The sequence below is a fragment of the Sciurus vulgaris genome (assembly GCF_902686455.1).
Source record: "Sciurus vulgaris genome assembly, chromosome: X".
Taxonomy (NCBI): Eukaryota; Metazoa; Chordata; class Mammalia; order Rodentia; family Sciuridae; genus Sciurus; species Sciurus vulgaris.
In genome coordinates this window covers 111,489,744-111,514,396 of record NC_136471.1, presented here as the reverse complement: position 1 = coordinate 111,514,396, position 24,653 = coordinate 111,489,744, and the positions used below count along the sequence as shown (strand labels likewise).

General features: G+C 37.4%; 1 protein-coding gene across 10 annotated transcripts in view; it reads right to left on the bottom strand.

Annotated features, from left to right (window-relative positions):
• The window catches only part of DMD (dystrophin), a 2,089,750-nt gene that overhangs the window by 68,952 nt on the left and 1,996,145 nt on the right, over nucleotides 1-24,653 (bottom strand). For all 10 annotated transcript variants that reach the window (XM_079122792.1, XM_079122788.1, XM_079122791.1 and 7 more), the window contains 3 exons: nucleotides 20,850-21,051; nucleotides 18,270-18,355; nucleotides 15,528-15,685 (listed from right to left, as the gene is read on the bottom strand). In XM_079122792.1, the coding sequence (XP_078978918.1) occupies nucleotides 15,528-15,685; nucleotides 18,270-18,355; nucleotides 20,850-21,051 (446 nt within the window). The remainder of the gene's footprint in view (nucleotides 1-15,527; nucleotides 15,686-18,269; nucleotides 18,356-20,849; nucleotides 21,052-24,653) is intronic.

The window sequence follows — 24,653 nt, the reverse complement described above, 5'->3', positions numbered from 1 at the left end:
TCAGAAACTCAGAAGTTCTCGGCCTTCATGCAGCCCTCTAAATATTTTACCAGAGCTGTCATATCTGTCCATGCCTCTTCATCCATATTCCTATTATTTCTTCCTTATATGACATGGCTCAATTTGCCATTGTCCTTTAGAAAACTATTCTCCAAATACGATCTGCTGGGGATAGTACCTCCATTTTTCTGGACAGAATAATGGATTACATTTATTTGTTCTGGTCTATAGGTTCACATAAGGTTTCTATTCAACTAAAATCTCTGGGTCAATGTTGCCTAGTACATCCAGCAGATCAATCATCCAGCAAAATGCTTCATGAAAAGAAGGTCAAATTAATTAAGGAAACATTGCACATTATATCCGCCTCTTAAAATTCTTAATGCATGTTAACATATTAAAAGCTACGAAGGTCATCAGTAAAGAAACACGTTAAACTTTGTTCGACCTCAGAATTTCCCCACTTACTATTCAATGATCCCAAGACCTTTATCTTTTTATAACTGATAAGGCCTGTGAACATCAAAAGGTATTCAGGTCCTGCTGGGCATTATGGGAAATGCTGTTTTGGTCTGTTTCTGGTTGTTTTCCACGATTCCTCCTCTCTACTTGTTCAATTGGGATTTCTTTCCTTTCACTTCTGTCAAGGACTTTCCTCTTAGTCTGAGCTCAGTGTAAAATCTCATGGGTACCTTTAAGAATCCTATCTCTTCTAGCCAAGGAATTAGCCATTCTTCCCAACTTTGGCTCATTTTTTCCATTTGAAAACAAGTGTTAAAACTTTGTGGGGCTGGAGAGATAGCTCAGCTGGTAGAGTGCTTGCCTCCCAAGCACAAGGCCCTGAGTTCGATCCCCAGTACCGCAAAACAAAACAAACCAACAAAACAAAAAAAACCACTTTGTGTCAAAAAGTCACTGGTGAGGGTTGGGGTTGTGGCTCAATGGTAGAGTGCTTGCCTAGCCCGTGTGAGGCACTGGGTTCAATTCTCAGCACCACATATGAACAAATAAAGGTTCACTGACAAATATATGCATATGTGTATATCTGTGTGTGTGTGTGTGTGTGTATAAAATCACTGGTGAATATATCAAACAGGCCAAGGGCAAACATGAGCCACAGTGCTATAGCCTATACCAGGTCAATGCAACATGATTCTGTCCTCTCTGACAGTTGAACTATGACTCTTCCAGTAATATTATCATCTAGTCTTTGTTGTACACATTTCTCCATCCTGTAGACAAAGACAGAGTGAAAGACTTTGTCAAAAGAATTGCAAATGCTCAGCTACAATATGTCCTATAACAATCTCCTGCTCCACTGGTCTAGCAAAATAACCCTTTCTTGCCAGCCAGGAGACAAACCATTATAGAAAGGCAGTAAATTGAAAAGCATACTAATTCACGCCTATTTAAAATATGAGTTTATTGGCACTTAATCGGAACTTATATTTTTTTCTGACTTATGTTTAAAGGATAGATTGTTTAATGATGCATTCAAAGACATGCCGCAGGGCAAGAATTCATACTTAACATGGAAAGTGTAATAATATCATAACGTTTCTGTTTATTCCAAAAGATGGGGGCAAAAATTGACCATGAGTCAGCAACAAAAGTAGGTATGAAAATAAAAGAGGGGTTGGGGTGAAGCTCAGTGGTAAAGCGCATGCTTAGCATGCATGAGGCCCTGGGTTTGATCCCCAGCACTGCAAAATATAATAATAATAAAAATAAATTTAGAAAAGAAACACCATGTCTATAAGGTGCAACTAAAAGTACAGAAAGTACAGTGTGAGAAAATTATCTCATTACCCTCACTGTTTAGACCCTTCATAGAAAACAGTGTCTAATTCTGATGGCTCCAACTGACCCAGAACTTAAAGGAGGCTTGGCAGAAAGGCGCAATGATAATTAAAGGGTTTGAAAGACCTGAGAACAGCTTAAGGGAATTGGGATTATTTAGCCATGAAAAGAGAGAGAGAGAGAGAGAACGAGCAAGAAAGAGTAGCTAAAGGGGCGATTTAATAACAGTTTTCAATTATGTGAATGGCTCTTGCATAGGGGCCTGTGACCAGCTGTTCGATCCCTCCACTGAGGACAGAACAAGAAGAAACAGGCTTAAGCAGCATGAAGAATTTAGGCTGTAACTCATACGGAAGAATTTCCTGATGCTGAAAGTTGTTAAAGCATTAGTGTGAATTACCAAGGGAAACTGTAGAATGTTCTCCTCTTTCAAAATACTATAGATTCTCTGGTGCTTAAAGGTTGGAAATTCTCAAGTTTCCTTCCAGCCCCTGAAATGCAAGATCCATCATTTTGGCTCTTTTAAAACTGCTTGCCTATGCTAACTGACAGCACTGAAGACAAGATATGGGGATTCGCATTCTCGTTTTGTTCCAATCTTTCATTTTTACGACAAACCATTCTGTATCTGAGTGGTATATTCCCTCTCCTTTTGTCTGGCTATAAAGAAGGAAGGAATTAAAAACCAGGCAAGCTCCCATAACGATCTAACAGAACTAGAACTAAAATCCAACTAAAATTACATTTTGATCATTCTACAAAAATAAGGATAAATGGGAACAGTAAGTAGCAAGTTGTTTAAGTTGAAAGAAAAAATCCAGTATGATGGCATTCATTGGATGGAGGATGATCCTTGTCAGTGCCCTTCTTTGTTGACAGACATATAAGGCCTCAGATAAATTCTTCTCTTTATATCAAAGATGACCTTGCTCTCACCTCTAAATGCCGGTCTCAAGGCATCTAAGCAAAATCTCCCAGAAAGACCATTCGGCCCCAGGTCTTGTTTTATTTTTGATTTTGTTTTAGCAACCTCTCCTTTTTCTTCTTCCATGATATGCAAACATATCTCAGTTCCTTCCATTGGGACAGACACAATGTGGACATATCTTGGGTTTTCCCTCTTTGGCTATTGGTCCTTGCCTATCAGAACTATTCATAGTGGGCTGGGGCTATAGCTCAGTGGTAGAGCACTTGCCAAGCACATGTGTGGCACTGGGTTTGGTCCTCAGTATCACATAGAAATAAATCCAACTACAACTAAAAAATTTTTTTAAAAAAAGAAAGTCACTTTAAGTTCTTGTGGAATTTAAACAATAATAAAAACATCAAAACTCATTAAAAAAAAAAAGAACTATCCATAGCATGAAGGTTATGGGAAGGAATCAGTTGTCATTACTGTTGCTCTGTTACAGTAGATTGGTGGGTGGCTTTATACAAATATCTTTATGCAAATGCAACCAAATACAAAGACATTTAAATCCCGACATTAGAAATTTCTAGTATATTACCAATATAAGTTCAAGGACATTAAATGGCAAATTTGGATTCAAGAGATTTGCTAAGGTATTGAAGGGCCAATTGGCTGCCAGGAGATCAACCTGAATTCCACTCGGTCTCTTAGGATAACAGTATCAATTCATGACTCCAAAAGAAATGCAGTTGAAAGGTTTCTCAGCAAGCCCCACATCCCAGCAGTCAAAAACACATATCATTTCTTTTTTAATACTAGGGATTGAACCCAGGGTAGCTCTGCTATTGAATTACATCCCCGGCCCTATTTACATTTTTTATTTTGAGAAAGGGTCTCCCTAAGTTGTTAAGAGTCTAAGTTGCCAAGGCTGGCCTCAAACTTGTGATCCTCCTGCCTCAGCCTCCCAAGTTGCTGGGATTATTGACCTGTGCCACCATGCCCAGTTATACATCACAAAATTCACACTGAGGACAGGTAAGCCATGCCCTAGGTTAGTGGTCCTCAATCAGGGATGATACTATACTTAAGATGACATGTGACAATGTATGGAAACATTTTCAGCTATCACAACTTGGGACAGAAGGAGGTTCTATTAGCATCTAAGCAGACAGAGGCCAGGATCCTGCTAAACATCCCACAATATACAGGCCAGCTGCCCCCAACAGGTCGGTGAGTTTGAGGCCAGCCTGAGCAACTTAGTGAGGCCTAAGCAACTTGGTGAGACCCTATCTCAAAATAAAAAATAAAAAGAACTAAGGATCTAGCTCAGTTGCAAAGTGCACCTAGATTCAATTTCAGATCTACCCACTCACGCCAAAGGTCCAACTAGAAGTAACAGGGAAACATGCTGGGTTTGTAGACCCTGATTTCATCTTAAGTTGCTTATCAAATAGACAACTCTATGAATGTCTTCCAGGCTCAATAGTGCCAGAAATTTATTTCTTCAATTGCAACAAATAATTATCCCAAGCAAAGTAAGGCAGATCAGCCAGTACAAGAACATGTATGCATGTGTGTGTGTGTGTGTTTGTGAGTGTAGGTTTTAATTTTCCTTAGTAGAGTTCCAGCCCATTTAGAGGAAAAATAATAACTAGATATATGGATCCTGAATACATACATACATATGCATGAACAGAATTTCTAAACATTCATACTTCAGAAAAGGACAAATTTATGGAAAACACTGGGGGTGAACCACAGACTTTTTAAAAGGTTAATTCTTCCTTCCTGGCCATGTTCATTTGCAATTTTCACTAGTAAGATGTTCCTTTCATTAATCCAAATAATCATTTCAACATCACTGCCATTGTTAATAGGTAATGGCATGAATTGCTGACAACTCAACTTTTCTGGCCCTGATTTGAAAAGCCTGGGTATTTGGAAAGATTTGCTGAATTTAAATTGATTAAAACTCTTTTGTGAATTACAATCTGTACACAAACATTTGAAACTACAAGGAGAATGGCTAGTCAGGGTCAAACAGTATAGGACAGGCAGTTCCTGACTGTTCCCTGAGCTGTTATTACAATTTCTTTAACAACCTCTAAATCTACCAAGGGCATCAGTGGAATATTTTACATAAGAGAGAAGTCTACACTAGCAATGAACATAAAAGGCGGAACAAGAACAAGTTGTAAAGAATATTAATGACTCTTCTTCCAAACAATCCCAATTTTTATGAAAATCAAATGAGTGATAAAAAAAAAAACTCTATAAAAAACTGTACAAAACCTGTATGTAACAAATAAGACAGGACGAAGGTGACATTTTGATCCTCCTAGACACAGATACTGTGTTTTACCTTTAAGTTGCAGAGAAAACTAGTGTAGGGGCACAAGGGATCATTTCTGTGAGGGTCTACACATTTTTTAAAATATATCTTGTTCTTAGGGTATGCTACTTCTGTTGAGAACAGTCTGTCTCATGGGAAAGGCCACACTCCTATGTACAAGACTGTTTCCTATATCTTAAGAGCTCTGTTACAAGAGGTATTACTGAGAAGATCAGGCAAGACTTTGCTGATAATGGCCAAGCTTTGATTTAAGCATAGTAATCCATTTGCCTTTCTGCCTTTATAACATTTAGCACATAATCAAAGAAACTTCGGGATAAGTAAGTCCTGAGATAATCTGTTTTAACTTTATGTTGCAGATGAGAAATAGACCAAAGAGGTTAAGGAAACAGCTCAAGATTATCTATTATTTTTATACTCAAGTATGGATACTTAAAGTAGTATTAAAAAGGGAGGACAAAAGTGATTTCCTAAGGGATCATGCAGGCTAATCTCCAAAATCTTTTGAATCCTTTGAGTCCTTAATTTGTTTCAGAGTCCTCGAGTCTCTGATATCTAAGCAGGGCCCACTTAAGACAATGCCCAGGAACTAAACTTAAATTGAATTCTATGCTGATCTACTGAAAACTACGTGAGGGTACAAGTGAATATCCCCAAACACTGATAAATGTGTACTCATATCTTCTCTGATGACCTCCTTTCTCCCTTCTTTATTGGCATTAGATGTCCTTTATTCCATTAGATGCTATGGGATGTATGAGCTAAATAGACTGACAGGTGTAATCCAATATATATTGAAGTAGCAAAAAGGAAAACAACAAAAACCTATGAGCTTCTCAATCCTTTTTTAGTACAGTTCACATTATATGTTTTGGTCACCTCAACTCGTTCTTCCCAATGAGTTGGTTAATATGGAAATATATTCATTAGATATATGTGTATGCTCCTATGGGGAGAAAGAACTATCAATTCTATGCACTGCCATTTTAAGCTATGCCATGGCAAATGCCAAAGGCAGTTTGGTCAGGAGACACATCATTCTCTGTACATTTGCAATCACCTTGAATAGCCACAGTGATACTTGAACAAAGACGGGGGAAGGCAGGAACTTTCTGTCACAGAAGGAAACAAGTTAATACATTCAGAGAGAATGGTAGAATTAGAAAATTGCTATTATGTAATCACCAATATAATAATTGAATTATATCAGGATCATCAGTGGATTCGAAAACCATTGAAAAGGCTGGTAAGGAACAAGAAATTCACAGGGTCTCAAAAATCGTATAAAAATAATTTTCTAATTAATTACAAAAGGGATAGGGTCATTTTACAATGGAACTATCCAGCAGACACCACCTTAACACTGTTTAGTGTTACTGATTGATAAGAACAAAGTGTTATTTTATCCCTTCAGATGAGATACAGTGGAAGGTACTCAGCATCACCTTTATGGTCCTTTTGCAAAAATAATTTCTTAACCTAAATCTAATCATAAGGAAACAACTAGAAAAATCCATGAAACAAAAAAAAAAAATACAAAAAAACAAAAATACTAGATTACTCAAGACTCAATCAAGTACAGGGACATAGAAAGCAAATGCGAGGCAAAACCTTGAACTGGATCCTGGAAGAAAACAGCCAGTTATAAGGACTATACTTATAGTATTAGTAAATTGATGCTAAATTGGTGTGTGATGGTAGCATAGCAGTTATGTAGAAGATCCCTTAAGAAAAGGATATATTGTTGTACCAGGTGCAGTGGTGCACACCTGTAATCCCAGGGACTTGGGAGGCTGAGGCAGGACAATTTTGAGTTCAAAGCCAGCCTCAGCAACTTAGTGAGGCCCTAAGCAACTTAGCCAGACCCTGTCTCAAAATAAAAACTAAAATGGGCTGGGGATGTGGTTTAAATGCTTAAGCACCCCTAGGTTCAAGCCTTGGTTAAAAAAATAAATAAATAAATAAAATATATATATATATATATATATATATATAGAAGCATTATTGGGGTGTAATTTGTGACAGTGAAGGGTAAAATGTGTTTGTGTGTTCTTACACATGGAAAGAACTGAAAGGGTGGAGATAGTAAATTGGTCAAAAAATTAACCTTAGTTTATACCAATATACTGAATATATTGGTGTTCATTATACTATTTTGTCAATTCTTCTTTTTGCTTGAAATGTTTCCAAAATAAGTTGCTGACTAGAAACCATTGTTTCTCTCATGTCAGTCCTTCACGTTGGAGGGCAAGGCAGGAGGATAGGTAAGAGGAAGAGGAACCGGTATTAATGTCGATGGTATAAAATGTGAAAAGCTCCTCAGGATTGGTTTTCTCAAAGAACACAAACCAAACCCAAAATTGATTTCCTCTCGGTCCTCCCCCTGGTTTCTAAAGTATTCCCTTGTATTATCCAGATGTGCTTTTCTGAGATCCTAATTGTGACTCTCCAACCATGAAAGTGTGCTGAAGAGTCCCCATGTCTACAGAATTTTTTTCTTGTTTAAAGTAAGGATTGAGAGGTCAAGAGTTGTCTTTGTGAGACAACAAGTAAAAGGCTTCCCAGAACTGCTGTCTTGGGTAAAAAAATCAAGTATTTTATTTAAAGTTCTAAGATAATGAATGGGTTGGAGGCCAGCAGTCACTGCTCTAAATATTAATCAGGACTCTGAATCACCCATTAAAGATAAAATCAGCTCAAACAATAACACATGGTGATTATCCACTCTTCATTTACATGTACAAGGACAACTGTCCTGACCTCAGGCTCTGCACTCCACCTGACTAATAAACCAATTAACACCCTGGCCCCAGGGGACACGAGCACAATTTTAAATCTATGCAAATTCCTCAGTATATTCAATATTATTACTATGTTACAGAGTTTTATTTAACAGAAAAGTTTTACATATAGATAGCAAAATAAATATATCTATTGATATCATGGAATATACTTTCTCAAGTATGGAGCAAGTCATTATGCAAAAGTATAAGATATAAAGTTAACTCTCTCATTACTGCTTCCTGCAATTGTTTAAAATCCAGTTTGGATTAAAAAAATAATGCAGATTGAGAATAAGCACAGTAACACTAAATCATGAGGAAATTTTAGGGGTGATAGAAATGTTTGTCTTGATTGTGGCAATGACATGACCATATGTATTTGTCTAAACTCATAAAAATGAATACCAAACAGAGTAAATTTTACTTCATATAAATAAAACGTAGCTTTGAAAGAGGCAAGATTTTAAATTTTTAAATATTTCATCAAATGCCAAATAAAAACAAAACAATAAAATAAAAACAGCCTTCTGGCTGTTAAGTGAGGAAATTATGATATGCTAAGGACCTTGGATAAACAGACAAGATTATCCAAGGAGGGGATATCTTAAATAATCTTTGTAGAAAGAACTTTCCATTCAAATAAACAAACAAAATTCAAGTGATAAACACAGAATAAGATGGTAAAAGTTGAACTCATATTTTCTTGTTTCCATGATTTGGGGGTAGGTTTTATTGTGAGCAAGAATTGATGGTGAACTAATAAAAGGGAGTCCAAAATACTCATCCACCTAAACATATGCCCCTCAAAAAAAAAAGCTATTTTTTTCCATTAGCACCTCTACCTCAACTTTTCCAGAAAAGAAAGAAAGGTTGGGGAAGGAAGGAACGTAGGTAGATGGATCTGTTCATCATGATGAAGCGCTTCATTCATTCATTCTATTATGGCTTGGATGTGAGGTGTTCTCCAGGAGCTCATGTGTGAGACAGTTCAAGAAGGTTCAGAGGATAAATGATTGGGTTATGGGAGTCTTAACCCAATCAGTGAACTGATCCCCTGATAGGAATTCACTGAGTGGTAACTGAAGTGGTAGGGTATGGCTGGAGTAGGTGGGAATTGGAATATGGCTATGGGGGTATATATCTGTATCTGGCCAGTGGAGTCTCTCTGCTTCCTGATCACCATGTGAGCTGCTTCCCTCTGCCACACTCTCCCACCATGATGTTCAGCCTCACTTTGAGCCTGGAGAAATGGAGCTGGCCTTCTATGAACTAAGAAGTCTGAAACTGTGAACCCTCAAATAAACCTTTCTTCCTCTATAATTTTTCTGGTCAGATCTTTTAGTCACAGCAGTGAAATAGCTGACTAAAACACATTTGTTCATTCATTCATTCATTCCCAGAGCTGGGGATGGAACCCAGGGCCCTCAAGAAAGCTCCCAAGCTAACACCAAGTCATACCCTCAGTCCAAAGAAGTGCTACTATAGAGTACTAAAAAGGGGAAAGGAAAGGGAAGATACTGGAGAATGAGGTTGATCAAATTATGTCCCATGCATGAAGATGGCATAATGAATCCCGCTATTATGTATAATCATAATGTACCAATTAAATAAATTTTAAAAAAGAGGGGAAATGGAATGACATGTGCTTTTCCTTAGCCTATGAATGAAACATGTTAATTACCACTCAAAACTGTCTTCAAAATACTGGTAAAGAAAATAACGTTTGCGGGCTGGGGAGATAGCTCAGTCGGTAGAGTGCTTGCCTTGCAAGCACAAGGCCCTGGGTTTGATCCCCAGCACCGCAAAAAAAATAAAAATAAATAAAAATAGTGTTTGCTCCACATTGAGAAGTTAACCCAAGCACCCATAGTTTGATTAGTGAACAAAAAGCCAAAGGAAACTTAAGAAAAGTAGAATTTTTAGGAGTTATTTTAAGGACTGAAAATATAAAATGTGATCGATCAGCCTGGGGAATGCTGTCTAACCAGTTAAAGTATTCTGGCATGGCATATTAACATTTGTAGAGAAACAGAATCTCAAGAGCCTCAAATCGAATCCACAGATGTTTGGTTATAGATAAAAAGAACTGTTAATCTTGGCAGGATATTCTCTTGTTACAATACACTTTAGATAATCAGATCTAACATTCAGTGAGCAGCTACTATGTGCCTACCACAGCTCTAGGTGCTTTAAATCTATTGGCTCATTTAATCCCCATAATCACACCAAGAGTTCAGAGGTCAGGAAGGTTATAACCACACATCTAGGCAACAGCAGAGCTGGGATTTGGAACTAGATGGTCAGACTTCAAGGCCTATGTGCATAACCACTCTGCCATTCACTACTCTAGATATTCTGGAATTACTTATTACTTATATATGAGACACACACACACACACACACACACACACATTTGTTCTCAACAGCTGAGGTTGTAATTTATTCTCATTTCCATATCATTTGATATTACAGCAACTGTGCACAGATAATAATCATTTTGACATAGGAATAGGAAAATTCAGAAGACATAAAAAAGCAACATATTCATTTTGAATGCATGAATACAACAGGAGGCAGAAAACAGATGTAGAATAAACAGATTTTGACACTCTCGCTCTTGTAGGTGAAGCATATTAAATGTAAAGTCGGTATGCTTGATTCTATCTAAATAATAAAGTCCTTAAAATGTTTACAGAAGAAAATACTAGAGACTATCATGGTGAAATGGGGGAGTATCTCTCAGGCACTGCCAAATCCCATTTGCTGATATAGGACTCTTTCTGGAGTCACTTAAACCTATAAAAACTTTCCCATCTAAAAGTATTATTTGGTTATATTGGAAAACAGACTAGGCACCTGCAATTGGGATTAAAGTATTTTAAATAAAGGCGTGAGTGTGTTTGGGGCAGGGATGCTCATTTACCCTTGTGGTCCTATTACAATCTAAAATGTAGATGAGAGATCATATTAACACATCAATACTTTATTAGTTCAGTTTAGAACCTGAACTGGTTAAAGTCACAACTTGGTATAACTGTGTGATGTAAAATGTCTGTCCTGCTTCTCTGGCCCTCATTTTCTCATCTATAAAAGGAGTGATGGGAACAATTGCCAAGGTTCCTTCTGACAAACTTGTGACTCATCTCCAGAGCAGGCTTGGCCTTACTAAGGTCATAAAGATCAATCTACTCTCTCAACAATACTGTTTCCACAGAATATGAAAGAGGAACAACCTGATCACACATTCATTGAAGCTATATTTCTAAAACAAACTAGTTTCAAAACTTTACTTCTAGCTTGAAGCAGTGGTGCACACCTGTAACCCCAGTGACTCATGAGGCTGAGGCGGGAGGATCACAGGTTTGAGGCCAGTCTTGGCAACTTAGTGAGACCCACTCTCAAAATAAGAAGTAAACAAGGATTGTGGATGTAGCTCAGTGGTTGAGTGCCTCGAGGTTCAATTCCCAGTAACACAGGAAAAAAATAAAAGACCATCCAGAGAGCGTGAGACAAGAAAACACACCTCTCTTTCTGCTATTAGAAGGCTCTTGTCTGAATCTGAACCATCCTGGAAAAAAAGTAAGTTTTCCAGTTGGTGACAAGAAACAAAGGAAATAAAAGAACTATCATCTGTAAGAGAAACAAGTCCTTTACTGCCCTTTCTTTTGGCTAGGAAAAGTAGCAGCCTTTGAGCACAAGTTTGCAGAAGGAGCCAGCCTGGTTCCATTCCCAAGGTCTTAGACTTCAAACAGAGGGCAGAGGGCATTTTCACTGCTGTTATCTTTCCCTACAGCAAACATTGTATTTTCATGCCCTTTGCGCAATGAAAGGCAAGGTGACCGCCGGAGCACCTGGCTGAGGAAAAAGCATACCAGGGCCAGGAAGTGGATTCTGAAGTCAGCATTCACAATGGAGTCATTCAATCTGTGAATTACTCTAAGTTGAGAGGATCCCCAATTCGAAGTCATGTAAACCCAGACACCTGGCTCTATCCTACTAGAAATATCCAATTGGCCAATACTTTGAACTTATTTCTCCTTTTCCCCCAACTCCTCTTATCTCTCCCATGTCCTCTGTTTTGTTATGGCATTTCTTGTTCTGCTCGGAACCTAGGAGAAATGTTTATTATTTCACCTTAGGAGGTTGGGAGGCAAAAGTATCAAGAAGTACATATTTGGGAATGAGGTGACAAATATGGGGGTGAGCATATTGAATAATGAATCAAACTCTTCCACCAGCTGAGGGACTGTAAGGACACAGATTAATTGTTCAAACAACATATTAAAACACACACACACACAGACACACACACACACTCAAAAGTCGGTCTTTTCTATTCTCCTCAAATGACTGGTCATAGATTAAATGGAAGAATTCACTTGAACAAAGGTAAAGCTTTGTTGATAGCAATAGTAACAATATAATTTATAATCACAGTATAAACAAATGGCAGGAGATAACTGTTTCATGGTAGTAAGAGCAGGGTTTCAAGGTAGTAGTCATGGATCCAGAGTAGGAAAGAAGGTTAAATAGAGAAGTTATTATTTTTTGAGTGGACTATGAAAAGAAACTGCAGATTTTTTAAGGATGACATCACATGGTAAACACTTTCTGTGAAAAAGAGGGCAGGTGATAAGACCAATATAAGAGGCTAGAGTGTGGTGTGGAGGCTTGCTAGATAAACAGTACAATTACATGCATGTGTGATGAGAAGGCCTGGAAACAATGTAAGAGTGGCAATTAACAGGAACCAAACAAAAGATGTTTTCCTTCCTAAAAAATTCTAAAATGGCCAGTGGTGCACACCTGCGATCCCAGCTACTGGGATTGCTGAGGCAGGAGGATCACAAGTTCAAATCCAACCTCAGCAACTCAGCGAGGCCCTCAGCAACTTAGCAAGGCCCTGTCTCAAAAGAAAAAATAAAAAGGGCTAGGGATGTAACTTGGCTGTGGTGCCCCTGGATTCAATCCCCAGTACTAAAAAATAATAGTGACAAAATAATTTCTAAAGGTAATGCTTTCCTAAAATGTTTTTCTAATGATAAATGTTCCAAAAAGAAAAGTTCAGAAAATACAAAATAGTAGGGAGAAAATGAAAAGCACCTGTTACTGCTGTTCGTCTCAACTGATTTCTCTCCAGTCTCACAAAACATGCTTCCAAGAGCTTGCAGACTGGTTAGCCAGGAGGCATTCAGTAAACATGCAAGGATAGACTCAGTTCCAAGTCCTGACAGAGAAGCAAGTTGCTATTGCAGACACAGGGGAATAACCAAACAAGAGATATGGAGGGAGGGAAGAAGGCAGGCATCCAGCAAAGGGAGACAGCAGAGGTGAAACAGACTGGTCTCCTCTTCAGAGGGGCCACACAGGGAAAATAGAACTTCAGTCTAGCAGTTAGCCCCTTATCTGACAACCAAGGACAGAGGCTGCAGTGAGAGTGGCTGCCTGATGAGTCAGTACAGTGGGGTGATGGGATGCAAAGGCTCCCAGCAGGCCCTTAATACAGCCCAGTTTTCTCTGCAGCAGGGACTATCACTCAGTAGGAAAGCTGGCAATGTTTTATGTTGTGATCTTTACCCTTAAGCCAAGACATAATACACACACACATGTACATATATGTAGATATGAAGATTGTGTGTGTTTCACAACTGGAACTCACGAAAATAACTGAAATTTGATTAAAGAGAAAACAAAGATTAGGGGGAAACACAGAACTACAAGTTGTACAATTGGATTTAAAAAACAAAATGAATCTATATTACTGTGGCCAATAAAATTCATTATAGGAAAGTTATCGTGTCTACATTCTGGAATCAAAATATTAACACAGCAACAGGTAAAAAAAAATCTGGAAATCTAGATAGTGATAGTCCATTCACATTTGGGAAAGGTTGGGTATGAGGTGATACATACATTTATTTCTGCACGTCTCTTTTATATTTATAGCTAATTTGCCATCATTTTGGTAAGATTCCAAACAATATATTCTATTCTACATAAGTGGGTTTACTTTGTGTGCATTCAATTTGTCTAATTAACTATTAAATAAATATTCAAACTGCTCTAAACATCTAAATATTCACAGGATCAGTTGGGTGTGGTGGTAAACTCCTGTAATCCCAGTAACTTAGGAGGCTGAGGCAGGAGGATCACCAAGTTCAAGGCCAGCCTCAGCAACTTAGTAAGCCCTTAAGCAACTTAGCAAAAACCCCGTTGTCCCCCGCCCAAAACAGGAGGGGGTGCTGGGGATATGGCTCAGTGGTTAAGTGCCCCTAAATCCAATCCCAAGTACCAAAAATTTAAAAATCACAGAGTTCTGGCCAGAGAACTGCCTATGGTTTCATTCCATTCTGTGATAGCTCTTACAGCTAGTTCCGTTTTGTAAATCTTAGCCATTGTCAATGGAATTAGAATGGACTGAGAAACTGCATATAAGAAAAACAGCTCCTTGCATCAAAACAACAACATCTGAGTACTGTGAATAATGTGGTCCTGCAAATACCTTACTCCTTTAATGTTGATGACATAACAATTAGAAACAACTTTTGAAGAAAAACCATCTGGTGATGCATATCAAAAGCCACAAAAATATTTTTATCTTTTAGTCTGGTAATCAAACTCCTGGAGAATATATCCTAAGGGAAAATCTCCAAAGAAAAGAGCTAAATGCACAAAGATGTTCACCATACCTACCTACCTTACTAAAACCAGGAATAACCTGAATTAGAGGGGCACTCAGGTGGGAAGAAGGAAGTGTTTCTGGGATACCAATTATGGTATGGAAAAGGTGGGACAGAGAAAAGGCAATAGGGCAGGATAAGACAGAATATAAACAAAAGTGGACACGTGTTGAACCAGTGACAGATGTTGGCAAGAGTACAAAGCTCAGATCGTAATTATAAAACTATAGCGCCGGGCATGGTAGTGCATGCCTGTAATCCCAGCGGCTTGGGGGGCTGAGGTGCAAGGATTGCAAATTCAAGGCCAGCCTCAGCAATTTAGCAAGACCCTGTCTGAAAACATAAAACGGGGTGGGGATGTGGCTCACTGTTTAAGTACCCCTGAGTTCGATACCTGGTATCAGAAAAGAAAAAAAAAAAAAGAGTATAGGGTGGAAGCCTCTAGGTGCCATATCCAGCATGAACACCACCCCCACTTAGAAAAAAAAAAAAAAAAAAAAGACTATTGGGAGCCATCATAAAGACCTTGAAATAGAGGGGAACCTCAAAGCTACAAAGAGGTTTTCTTGAAAAAATGCCGTGTTAACTCTTTCCCAACAGCTATTGAAAAGGAGGCTATTATGACAGAATTGAGGGAAAAACTGAGAGACAAAAAGACTCACCTACAAAGGCTATTTTTTTATTTTGAAAGGATTTCTATGGCCAGAGATTTCTTTCTACGCTCACTGAACCACTGAAGACTCTCTTCTCTCCCAGCACCTTAGTAACAGTGGTGGCCCTGCTGCCAATGGCAATTTCTTTTCCTTCCTCTGCACTGTATTCGTAACTCAAACCCGGAGTCCCAGAAGCCACTTCCTACCAAAATTTCACAAATCCCAAACCTGTACCTACTTGTCTACAAAATAGCCAATGTGAGAAATTCAAATTTGATCATGTTTTTAAAACTGACTTCTAAAATAACAAAAGAATAAATATGTTATTTAAGAAGGTGAATAACTTACAAATTGAAAGCAGCTCCTGACACTCGGCTCAATGTTACTGCCCCCAAAGGATGCAACTTCACCCAACTGTCTTGGGATTTGGATAGAATCATGTAGAAGGAGGCCCAGCCTGCGCTGGTCACAAAATCCTGTTGAACTTGCCACTTGCTTGAAAAGGTCTATAAAGGAAAAGGAGAATTGCAACAATGAAACCTAATATCCAATTCAATTTCAGTGTCAACTCTCGAGAGTAGTCAATATTCCCACAGAGGATTTACTTCTAATTTATGCTAATATGGACATATTTTTATAGTCTAAGTTAATCATGACTATATACATGTGAAGGATGACAACTTTTAAATCAACTACAGCCCTGCAAGAAATGCAAGTTTATGGGGCTGGGGAGATAGCTCAGTCGGTAGAGTGCTTGCCTTATAAGCACAAGGCCCTGGGTTCGATCCCCAGCACCGAAAAAAAAAAAAAAAAAAAAAAAAAAAAAAAAAAAAAAGAAATGCAAGTTTACATGTGATCTTAATACCTGAATTGTTCCTAAGGCAAAACACAATCCTTTGGGTAATATTATATATACATTAAAAAGGACGTTAACATTATAATAAAGTTTTTAGCATTAAGAACCCTATGACCATGCACAGTGACACATGCCTATAATCCCAGCTACTCAGGAGGATTTTAAGTTCAAAGTTAGCCTGGGAAACTTAGTGAGACTCTGTCTCAAAATAAGAAAAGGCTGGGGACATAGCTCAGTTGTAGAGTGCTTGCTTAGTGTGCATAAGGCCCTGGAATCAATTTCTAGTATGGACAAAAAAGGAAAAAAAAAAAAAAAAAAAAAAAAAAAAAAATGGCAAAGCATCATCTCCTTTAAACATCAGAGATTCAACCAATGTAGCAAAATTGGGACCTCTTTATATAGTTAAAAGATCATTGAGTTTCTAGTTCATCATGTATGTGTTGGAAGCTTATAGTTAGCTCATATCCTGCTCTAGTGTCAATGATTTAATGTTAATCTTTTTGATTGAAAAGTGATGTTCACTCAAAGGCAGGGAACATGTTAGTCAACTAAACTGTGTGCCAGAAGCTTCTAGAATAGAAGAGGAATACCAGGTGGAAGCTGATGCCCAATACACGTGGCTGAAAAAATGGATGAATATATCAAAGACTAATAATGTATGTTTTGTTTTCATAAACAAAAGCATACCTTATATTCACATAGAAGATGCCAATTAAAAAAAAAACTAAGAAATCTTTTTGTACCCATAAGCACACTCTATGGAATTAAATATTTTAACAAGACAGATAAAATGGCAATAATAAAATTGAGATCACATGCACAGCTTTTGACCAACTCTCCAAAGCATATACATTTTTCTGCAAAGCAACAAATTATTTTCAAATATCTCATTTTGAAGGTTAATACTTTTTTCCACCAATCTCAAAATATGTTCTCTGTTAATAGTTACATGAAACAGAAGCTCAAAGCTCCTTTGACAATTAAATTTAGCATGAACAATGCACTGGTACCATGCCATGGATAAAGTTAGAATATAAATTAACATAGCTAGGCATGGTGGTATATGCCCACGGTCCCAGCTACTAGGGATGCTAAGGCAGGAAGATCACTTGAACCTAGGAGTTCCAGGCTAGCCTGGGTAACACACCAAGACCCCCAACTCCTAAAACTAAAACAAAACCAAAAACACCTTACAATAAGTAGCTACAATATTTAAAGGCAGCAAGCCCGCAGAAACATTGTTTTATCCAAAACAATCCTTAAAGGGTTAACAGAAGCTGTTCAGTTGTTTTCACTTATTTATTTATTTATTTGGGTCTCAGGATGAGAAAACTCAAGTAGAAACTACATAAAAGTGAAATTTGAAACAGGTTGTGTATTTTGATGAGAAATGAGTACAAGGACACAGAGTGGCTATGGAGGAATTCAATCTTTTTAGTCTCCTGCCTGTCCTTAAGCTCAGCACATTTCATCCACGTGTGGCTAGGCCTTACGGGAAAAGGCAGAAGACAAGATAGGCTGGGTTTGTTTAATGTTCCTCCTGAAAAGACTTCTTACAAGTATTTAAAGGGGAAAAACAAGTACAGTCCTTTATAATAATAATGGATGGTCACTTGGTCATCTAAACCACTCCTCTAGCATTTGCTTTTAATTTAGATTTACACTTTTCAAAGCAAAAGAATCCAATGGCTAATCAAAAGAAAATTCTGTAAGGTGGTATTTACTCTTTAAGAAATAGCAAGCTATCTGTCTCTGGAACAATAAAATGTTAGTCACGTCACTGAATTGGATGTGTCAGTACAACTTGCAGTAAGATGATTATAAAATAAACAATGTTGCTTGAGCACAAATGCCAGATAGTATTCTTTAAATAAGAATCCAAAGACGAGGCGAGTGCAGGGATTAAACTTTCACATTTAGTTTTCTGACTTATACAAAGGGTTAGGAAATCAGACTTTATCCCCTAGGAACTCGTGTTTCATTCAGGCACAGTCAATGTAATGTAAAATAATACTCGGCCTGGAGAAGCTAATCCTCATTCTCTATTTAAATACCTGCAATTTAATGTTTGACAGGGAACGGCACAAACCAAATTTTATGACATGCTAAAAGCAGTTCTACATCTTACATGAGGAACCTGCTGTCAAATAAGAACAGTATGTCATTTCCCATCTAGAACTAGGGTAATTAGCCAATATCAATAAAAGAATACAGAGTTAATATACATGACTTACATCTGTACTTGTCTTCCAAATGTGCTTTACACAGAGAAATGATGCCAGTTTTAAAAGACAGGACACGGATCCTCCCTGTTCGTCCCCTATTATGAAGAATCAAACCAGAGAACAATTACTGACACTTTACTAGAGCGTAGAAAGTTCTAGTTATTAAAAAAAAAAAAAAAAAAAGCCCTGTTATGGAAACTCTACTGACCAATGGTCTACTGAGATTGTTTTTTTAAAAATATTAAGAACTTTTCTGAGTTCATTATCTATTTGCTCACAACCCAAAATTCAATGGAAATTTTATCGACTAAATTATTTACCAAGTTTTTAATTTCTAAAGCCTTATTTGAATTGCTAGAGTAGCTCTGCATAAAATAGGAAAAAAAATATCAATCTATTCACCTATGGAGAGACTACTTTGGATTAAATGGAAGAATTACCACTATGTATTAAACTATGTTGGTTACTGAAGCAAATTACCTACTTTGGTTACTAAAGACAAAAAATTACCAGCAACTAACTGCTCTGCTCTCTTCAACACTCTCAAATTTTCATCAAATTGCTCCTTGTAAAGAATATTAATCATTACAGGCCACATGACACATAAAATATGAATGTTTATCCCCAAATAAATGTGACACACTCTATTAGCATTCAAATATGTGCTCTATAAGAGCTTTCATTTTATATCAAGAGAGCTGAAATAAAGCTGGGCACAGTGGTGCATGTCTGTAATTCCATCCACTCAGGAGGCTAAGAAGGAGGATTGAAAGTTCAAGATCAGCCTTGGCAATTTAGTGAGACCCTGTTTCAAAAATAAAATAAAAATATGGTTGAGGATATAGCTTAGTGGTAGAGTCTAGTATATGCAAGGCCCTGGGTTCCATTCTAGCACCATATTTTTTTAAAAAAAAAGGAAGAAAGAAAGAAAAGAAACCTGAAATAAAGCATTATACATATCAAATTTATTAACAAGTTTATTTAATCTTTGGGAAAAAATGAAAATATTTTCATCTTATAGGAAATGTCTTTCAATAATTTTTCAGCTTCCTATTTTATTATAGAAAGCAAACATACCTCAGATATTAGTATTTTTGGTGGCCAATATATTCAACTTTCAACAAGTACAATTTATTAAATCCCTTAGTAAAGAGATATAGTGGACCCTAATATATTAACAAAATTCCTATCGCTGGAAGATTTTCTTATCTTTTTCTATCTTAATAACAGGCAAATCAAGTTTAGCAAATAAACTTGGTACAGTTAAAATTATCAAAAAAAATAAGTATCCCCAAATAATTTTCAGGGAGGTAGAATAAAAGTCCTATTTAAAATCCATTCACGTCATCTGCCAAGGAAAGGGTGACAAAATATTGAGAAAAGACTTGAATACAAGCCCTCATCAAAATAAATGTAAATGTAATCCATAATTAAAATTCAACATGTTCAAGGATTTAGTAGATAATTATGAACCAAATAGCTAGGTGGCCCTGAAATTTAAAAAGTCACACCTTATCAAAGTAACAAAGAAAAGAGTATAAGTTTTTTTTTTTTTTTATAATTGGCATTTACTTTATTTTTTTTTAATTGTAAACAAATGGGATACATGTTGATTCTCTGTTTGTACATGGCGTAAAGGCATACCATTTGTGTAATCATAAATTTACATAGAGTCAATGTTGTTTGATTCATTCTGTTATTTTTTCCCTTCCCCCCACCCCTCCCAGAGTATAAGTTTTAATGGAAGAAGTGGTAGAAGTCTTCAAAAAAAAGCAAAAGGCAGAGTGGTTGATGAATGTCTCCTTTCAATAAAACCTTCCCAGATTTTCAAATAGGATTATATTCTGGATGATGTATGAAATGAGACACATAATAATTTTGAGGTCTAAGAAGAATTCAATGAAAATCAAGACCAATTCCTTCTGCTTTCCTTCCTCGATTGTCTTCATTAAGCTAAAGACAGATATTAGAACTGGAGATACCTCCTGCACACAATCCAAAAGAAATAACTGCTCTCTGAGAGAGAGTGATGAATGGGGGTACCAAGCTAAGACTTTGTAAAAGCTCAATAAAATACAAAACAAAAATCTACCTCAGTTTGAGGGGGTGAGTTTGTAGCATTAAAGGTTTATTTTCATTCAGTTTGGCTCCTCAATTCATAATCTGCAAAATTCTCCTAGGTGTTAGCTGAGACAATTCTGATCTGATGACAGGTACACCAGTATCTCCAGGAACACAATCATTTCTGTCAGTGAGAGGGACTAACCAAAGCGGATGGAGGATTCCAAAATATATTGGTGAGAAAGGAAAAGAACTAATGGATATATGATGACTCATTCTACTATTTGAAACATGAGTATCTCAGTGTTTTATTTATTTTCTAATCTGAGAGCAATCTACATTCTAGCTCTTACTTCCTAGCTTATCAAAATATTTTTTTCCAGTCATATAAAGGCAGAAATAACTAACACAGAGACAACATTAGGTCCACAGCTTCTGGGACCTTATTGTAATACTAATTATACTGTCACCACTGTGTAAGCTAGGTCTCCTGTGACACAGCCCCCCCAAAAAACTTGCCATACGTACGTATCATAAACATTCAGCAGCCAGTTGAGACACATATCCACGCAGAGAGGGACGTTGACCAAATTGTTGTGCTCTTGCTCCAGGCGATCATAAATAGTGGTCAAACAATTAATGATCTGCAGGATATCCATGGGCTGGTCATTTTGCTTGAGGTTGTGCTGGTCCAAAGCATCGCACGCAGCTGACAAGCTCAAGAGATCCACTGCAAAAAACATAAAATTGGAGATGATTCAAAGCATAAAATGTTTCTTTTACGATTCTTCCTTTTCCCTCGAGAATCCTGGTCAAGATGGTATCCTTTAGTAAACAGCAGACCTGAACTCCACACTCTTTAAAGGTGTTCTGTTTTCATCCTTCAACTCTAAGTTGATGCATTCAGGATCTGAGTTTGTTCTCAACCCTCACTGGCATTGGGTGAAGATGTGGGCAAAGAGATAATTCCCTTCCCTGCACCATAGGGGGTTATTTGAGAGCCAAGGGGACCTAGCCTTTTCTATGTGCCAACAGAGCCATTTCCACCTGAATAAGCAAAAACAATGTTATACTAGAGATTTTGAAAGAGATCCTGACGATAATTTCTTGTGATAGTATTAGAAGAGGTCAGTTAGATTAATCTGTATGGTTAAGGTTGTGTAAACTCTATTTCTAGCTATACATTTATAATCATTAAGCATTTCTCTCCTTGAAATAGCAGTCATCTCAGCATCTCCCTGCTCCCTGAACATCAAGTAAGAAAATAATCAACTTCACTAACATTTTCTATAAGCAAACTAAAGGAACTGCATGTTCTATCCAGTTTTCAGGCCTAAGGCACATTTATTTCTCCTTTCACCTTCAAACTATATTTCACAACATACTTTTCAAGTTCTCTAAGAGCCTTCTAAGGTAAGGTGCGGGGGGTTTCCCTTGATCTGAGGTAATATTTAATCATATGCTGAAAGACAAAAAATTTTGCATAAGTGAAACTTCAACCTTGTCCAACATCAGCAAATCACAAGCTTTATTCCCAAATGCCATAAAAAAAAGATGCTTCTTTCTAAAACCAATTTATTAGCCAAAGTGGAAATACAACAACATTGCTATTTTATACCCCCTAAACACCTAAGCTCTGGTCAAAATTCTCAGTCCTTTGAGATAAAGAATCAATAATAATTAAGTACACCTCTCAGACATCTAAGGGTAAGGGGCACTGCAATTAACAATGCAACTTCAGATAAACACAGGTCATTCTAGTCAGTAAACAGCTTTCCCAATAATGAAGAAATGCAAATTTAGGAGTATATCATGTATTTTACCAGTTACTTGTGCCCACTTCTAATTAAATACTAAGAAAAAAACCCAAAATCAGTGGTTAATACTTATGTAGTAGTGCACATTTTTCTCTTTTGAGAATGGAAAATAAAAAAACTCTAGAGTTTTCCTGGAAGCATGACCTGGTAGCAGAAGCAGGAGGTATTTTTCTTTGTTTTTCACCCCCACAAGTAAAACTTTGTGTTCTCTCTTAGTGGTGCTGGAACTGAACCCCAAAACTCTGTGCTATCATGGACCATCAGTTTCCCTAAAACGTACTGGACTAGCACTCATCCTATGGAAGGAAAGGCCCTCTTCTTTTTTGTTTCTCTCTCTCTCTCTCTTTTGGGGTGGGGGTGATGCTGGGGATGGAACCCAGGCCCTTGCACATGCCTTGCACATGCTAGAAAAGTGCTCTGACACTGAGCTACACCCCAACTACTTTTGTTTTAAAATACAGTCATGTGCTGCTTAATAACAGGGATATATTCTTGTGTGTGTGTGTGTGTTGAGGATTAAACCCAGGGGTGCTTACCCACTGAGCCACAACCCCAGTCCTTTGTATTTTTTATTTAGACAGGTTCTAAGTTGCTTAGGGCCTCACTAAATTGCTGAGGCTGGTTTTGAACTTGGGATCCTCCTGAGCTGCTGGGATTACAGGTGTGAGCCACTGCGCCCAGCCAACAGGGATACATTCTGAAAAAAATTCCTATTAGGTGATTTCATTGCTGTGTGAATGTTATACAGTGTTCTTACACAAATTAAGATGACCATGACATCACTAGATGGTATAATCTTATGGGGCTACTGTCATATATGCTGTCCGTCATTGACCAAAACATCATTATACAGTGCATGACTATACTCTGAAGATCAAAAAAAAAAAAAAAAAGTGACCTCTTTTCATTGAATCTAAAATTGTCTAAACTGGCAGATAAGAACAGAACTTGGGAGACTGATCTGAGAAGGAGTAAGGTAGGAAAAAGAAGCAGGAGAATATAAGGAGGGGAAGGCCGAATAGGGACTGCATGGGTGAGTAGAGAGAGGTACAGGGACAAAAGACTGAAACTTTTCATTCTTTCTTCTGTGTGCTTGATGTTCTCAGAGGGCAGATTTTTAAGTGCAGGTCATAAGAACATTTAGAATGTAGTACGCCAGTTCCATTATTGGAAGAGAGGAATAGATTTCTTCCAAATACCCAACGTGTTTCTTTATATATTAAAGGAAGCTATGGGTAGTTTGAAGTTTTTCTAATTTTTTAATATTATTTTTAGTCACTCTGCTTCAATCATACTTTGCTTTTGATCCAAGGATATAAGAATTAACAAGTGAGAACTTTTAGACTAACTTGTTTTTTAAAGAATCTAATGTACCCATGCAATAGAAACAAACAGCAAAATTGTATGAGTTTCATTTTATTGGGTCTACTCTTATCTCTGCACAAGTGAATGAGTAACACACAGAACAGAAAATCTGGAGTATAAATAGCTCCAGAGGGGAGCAAGGCAATTGCTCTGAAATAACAGGAGCAGAAGATGACACACGAGAGAAATACTATGCAGTGTGCTCTGCTAAAACCGGATGTGGTTCAACATAAGAATAATCCATCACAGAAGACTGAAGACCACATTTCCCAAAACAAACATATCAAACAGAATTTTGCTTTCATGGAACAACTTTTAAAAGACTTCTATTTAGGTAGACATAGCTCATGCTATGGATGACCTGAAATGAGGTGAGAAAGCTGACAAGGAGAATTCAAATGCCACATAGTCATACACTTCCTCCTTACAATGAGCATCTGAAAGAATATACACAGTTGGGGGGGCGGGCAGGGATTACTGGGGATTGAACCCAGGAGAGCTCTACCACTGAGCTACATCCCCAGCCCTTTTTATTTTTTTTTCTTTTGAGACAGGGTTGCCCTAAATTGCTTAGGCTGGCTTCAAACTTGCAGTTTTCCTGCCTCCACTTCATGAGTAGCTGGTATTATACCATGTGCCACCACACCAAGCTAATGTAGAGGTTTTTTGATGAAACTTTAAACATAGTAATGATTAGCAATTTTTGGAAGCCTCTATAAGCAAACAAAAGACACATTTTGTGAAACCATCCTTTTTTCTCAAGCTGGAAATTTCCATTTCATATCTATCTATCTATACATACACACATGTACATCTCCCTTAGTATATTCACTAAGGGATATATTTTTGAAGTTATAAAAATATAAAAACCTAATATTATAATATGCCCTCTCTTACAAAAATATTTTAAGACAATGACAAGACAATGCTACAGGCTTTGATGCCATGAAGAATAGGACTCATGCCTGATGGTTATGGGGGATAAGAAAGTGGAGAAAAGACAAAAATGACTGGCACTTCAGAATGTTCTTTGTGTAGCTGGGCACACTGGCATATGCCTGTAATCCCAGTGGCTCAGGAGGCCGAAGCAAGAGGATTGCAGCTTCAAAGCCAGCCTCAGCAATTTAGGGAGGCCCTAAGCAACTTAGCA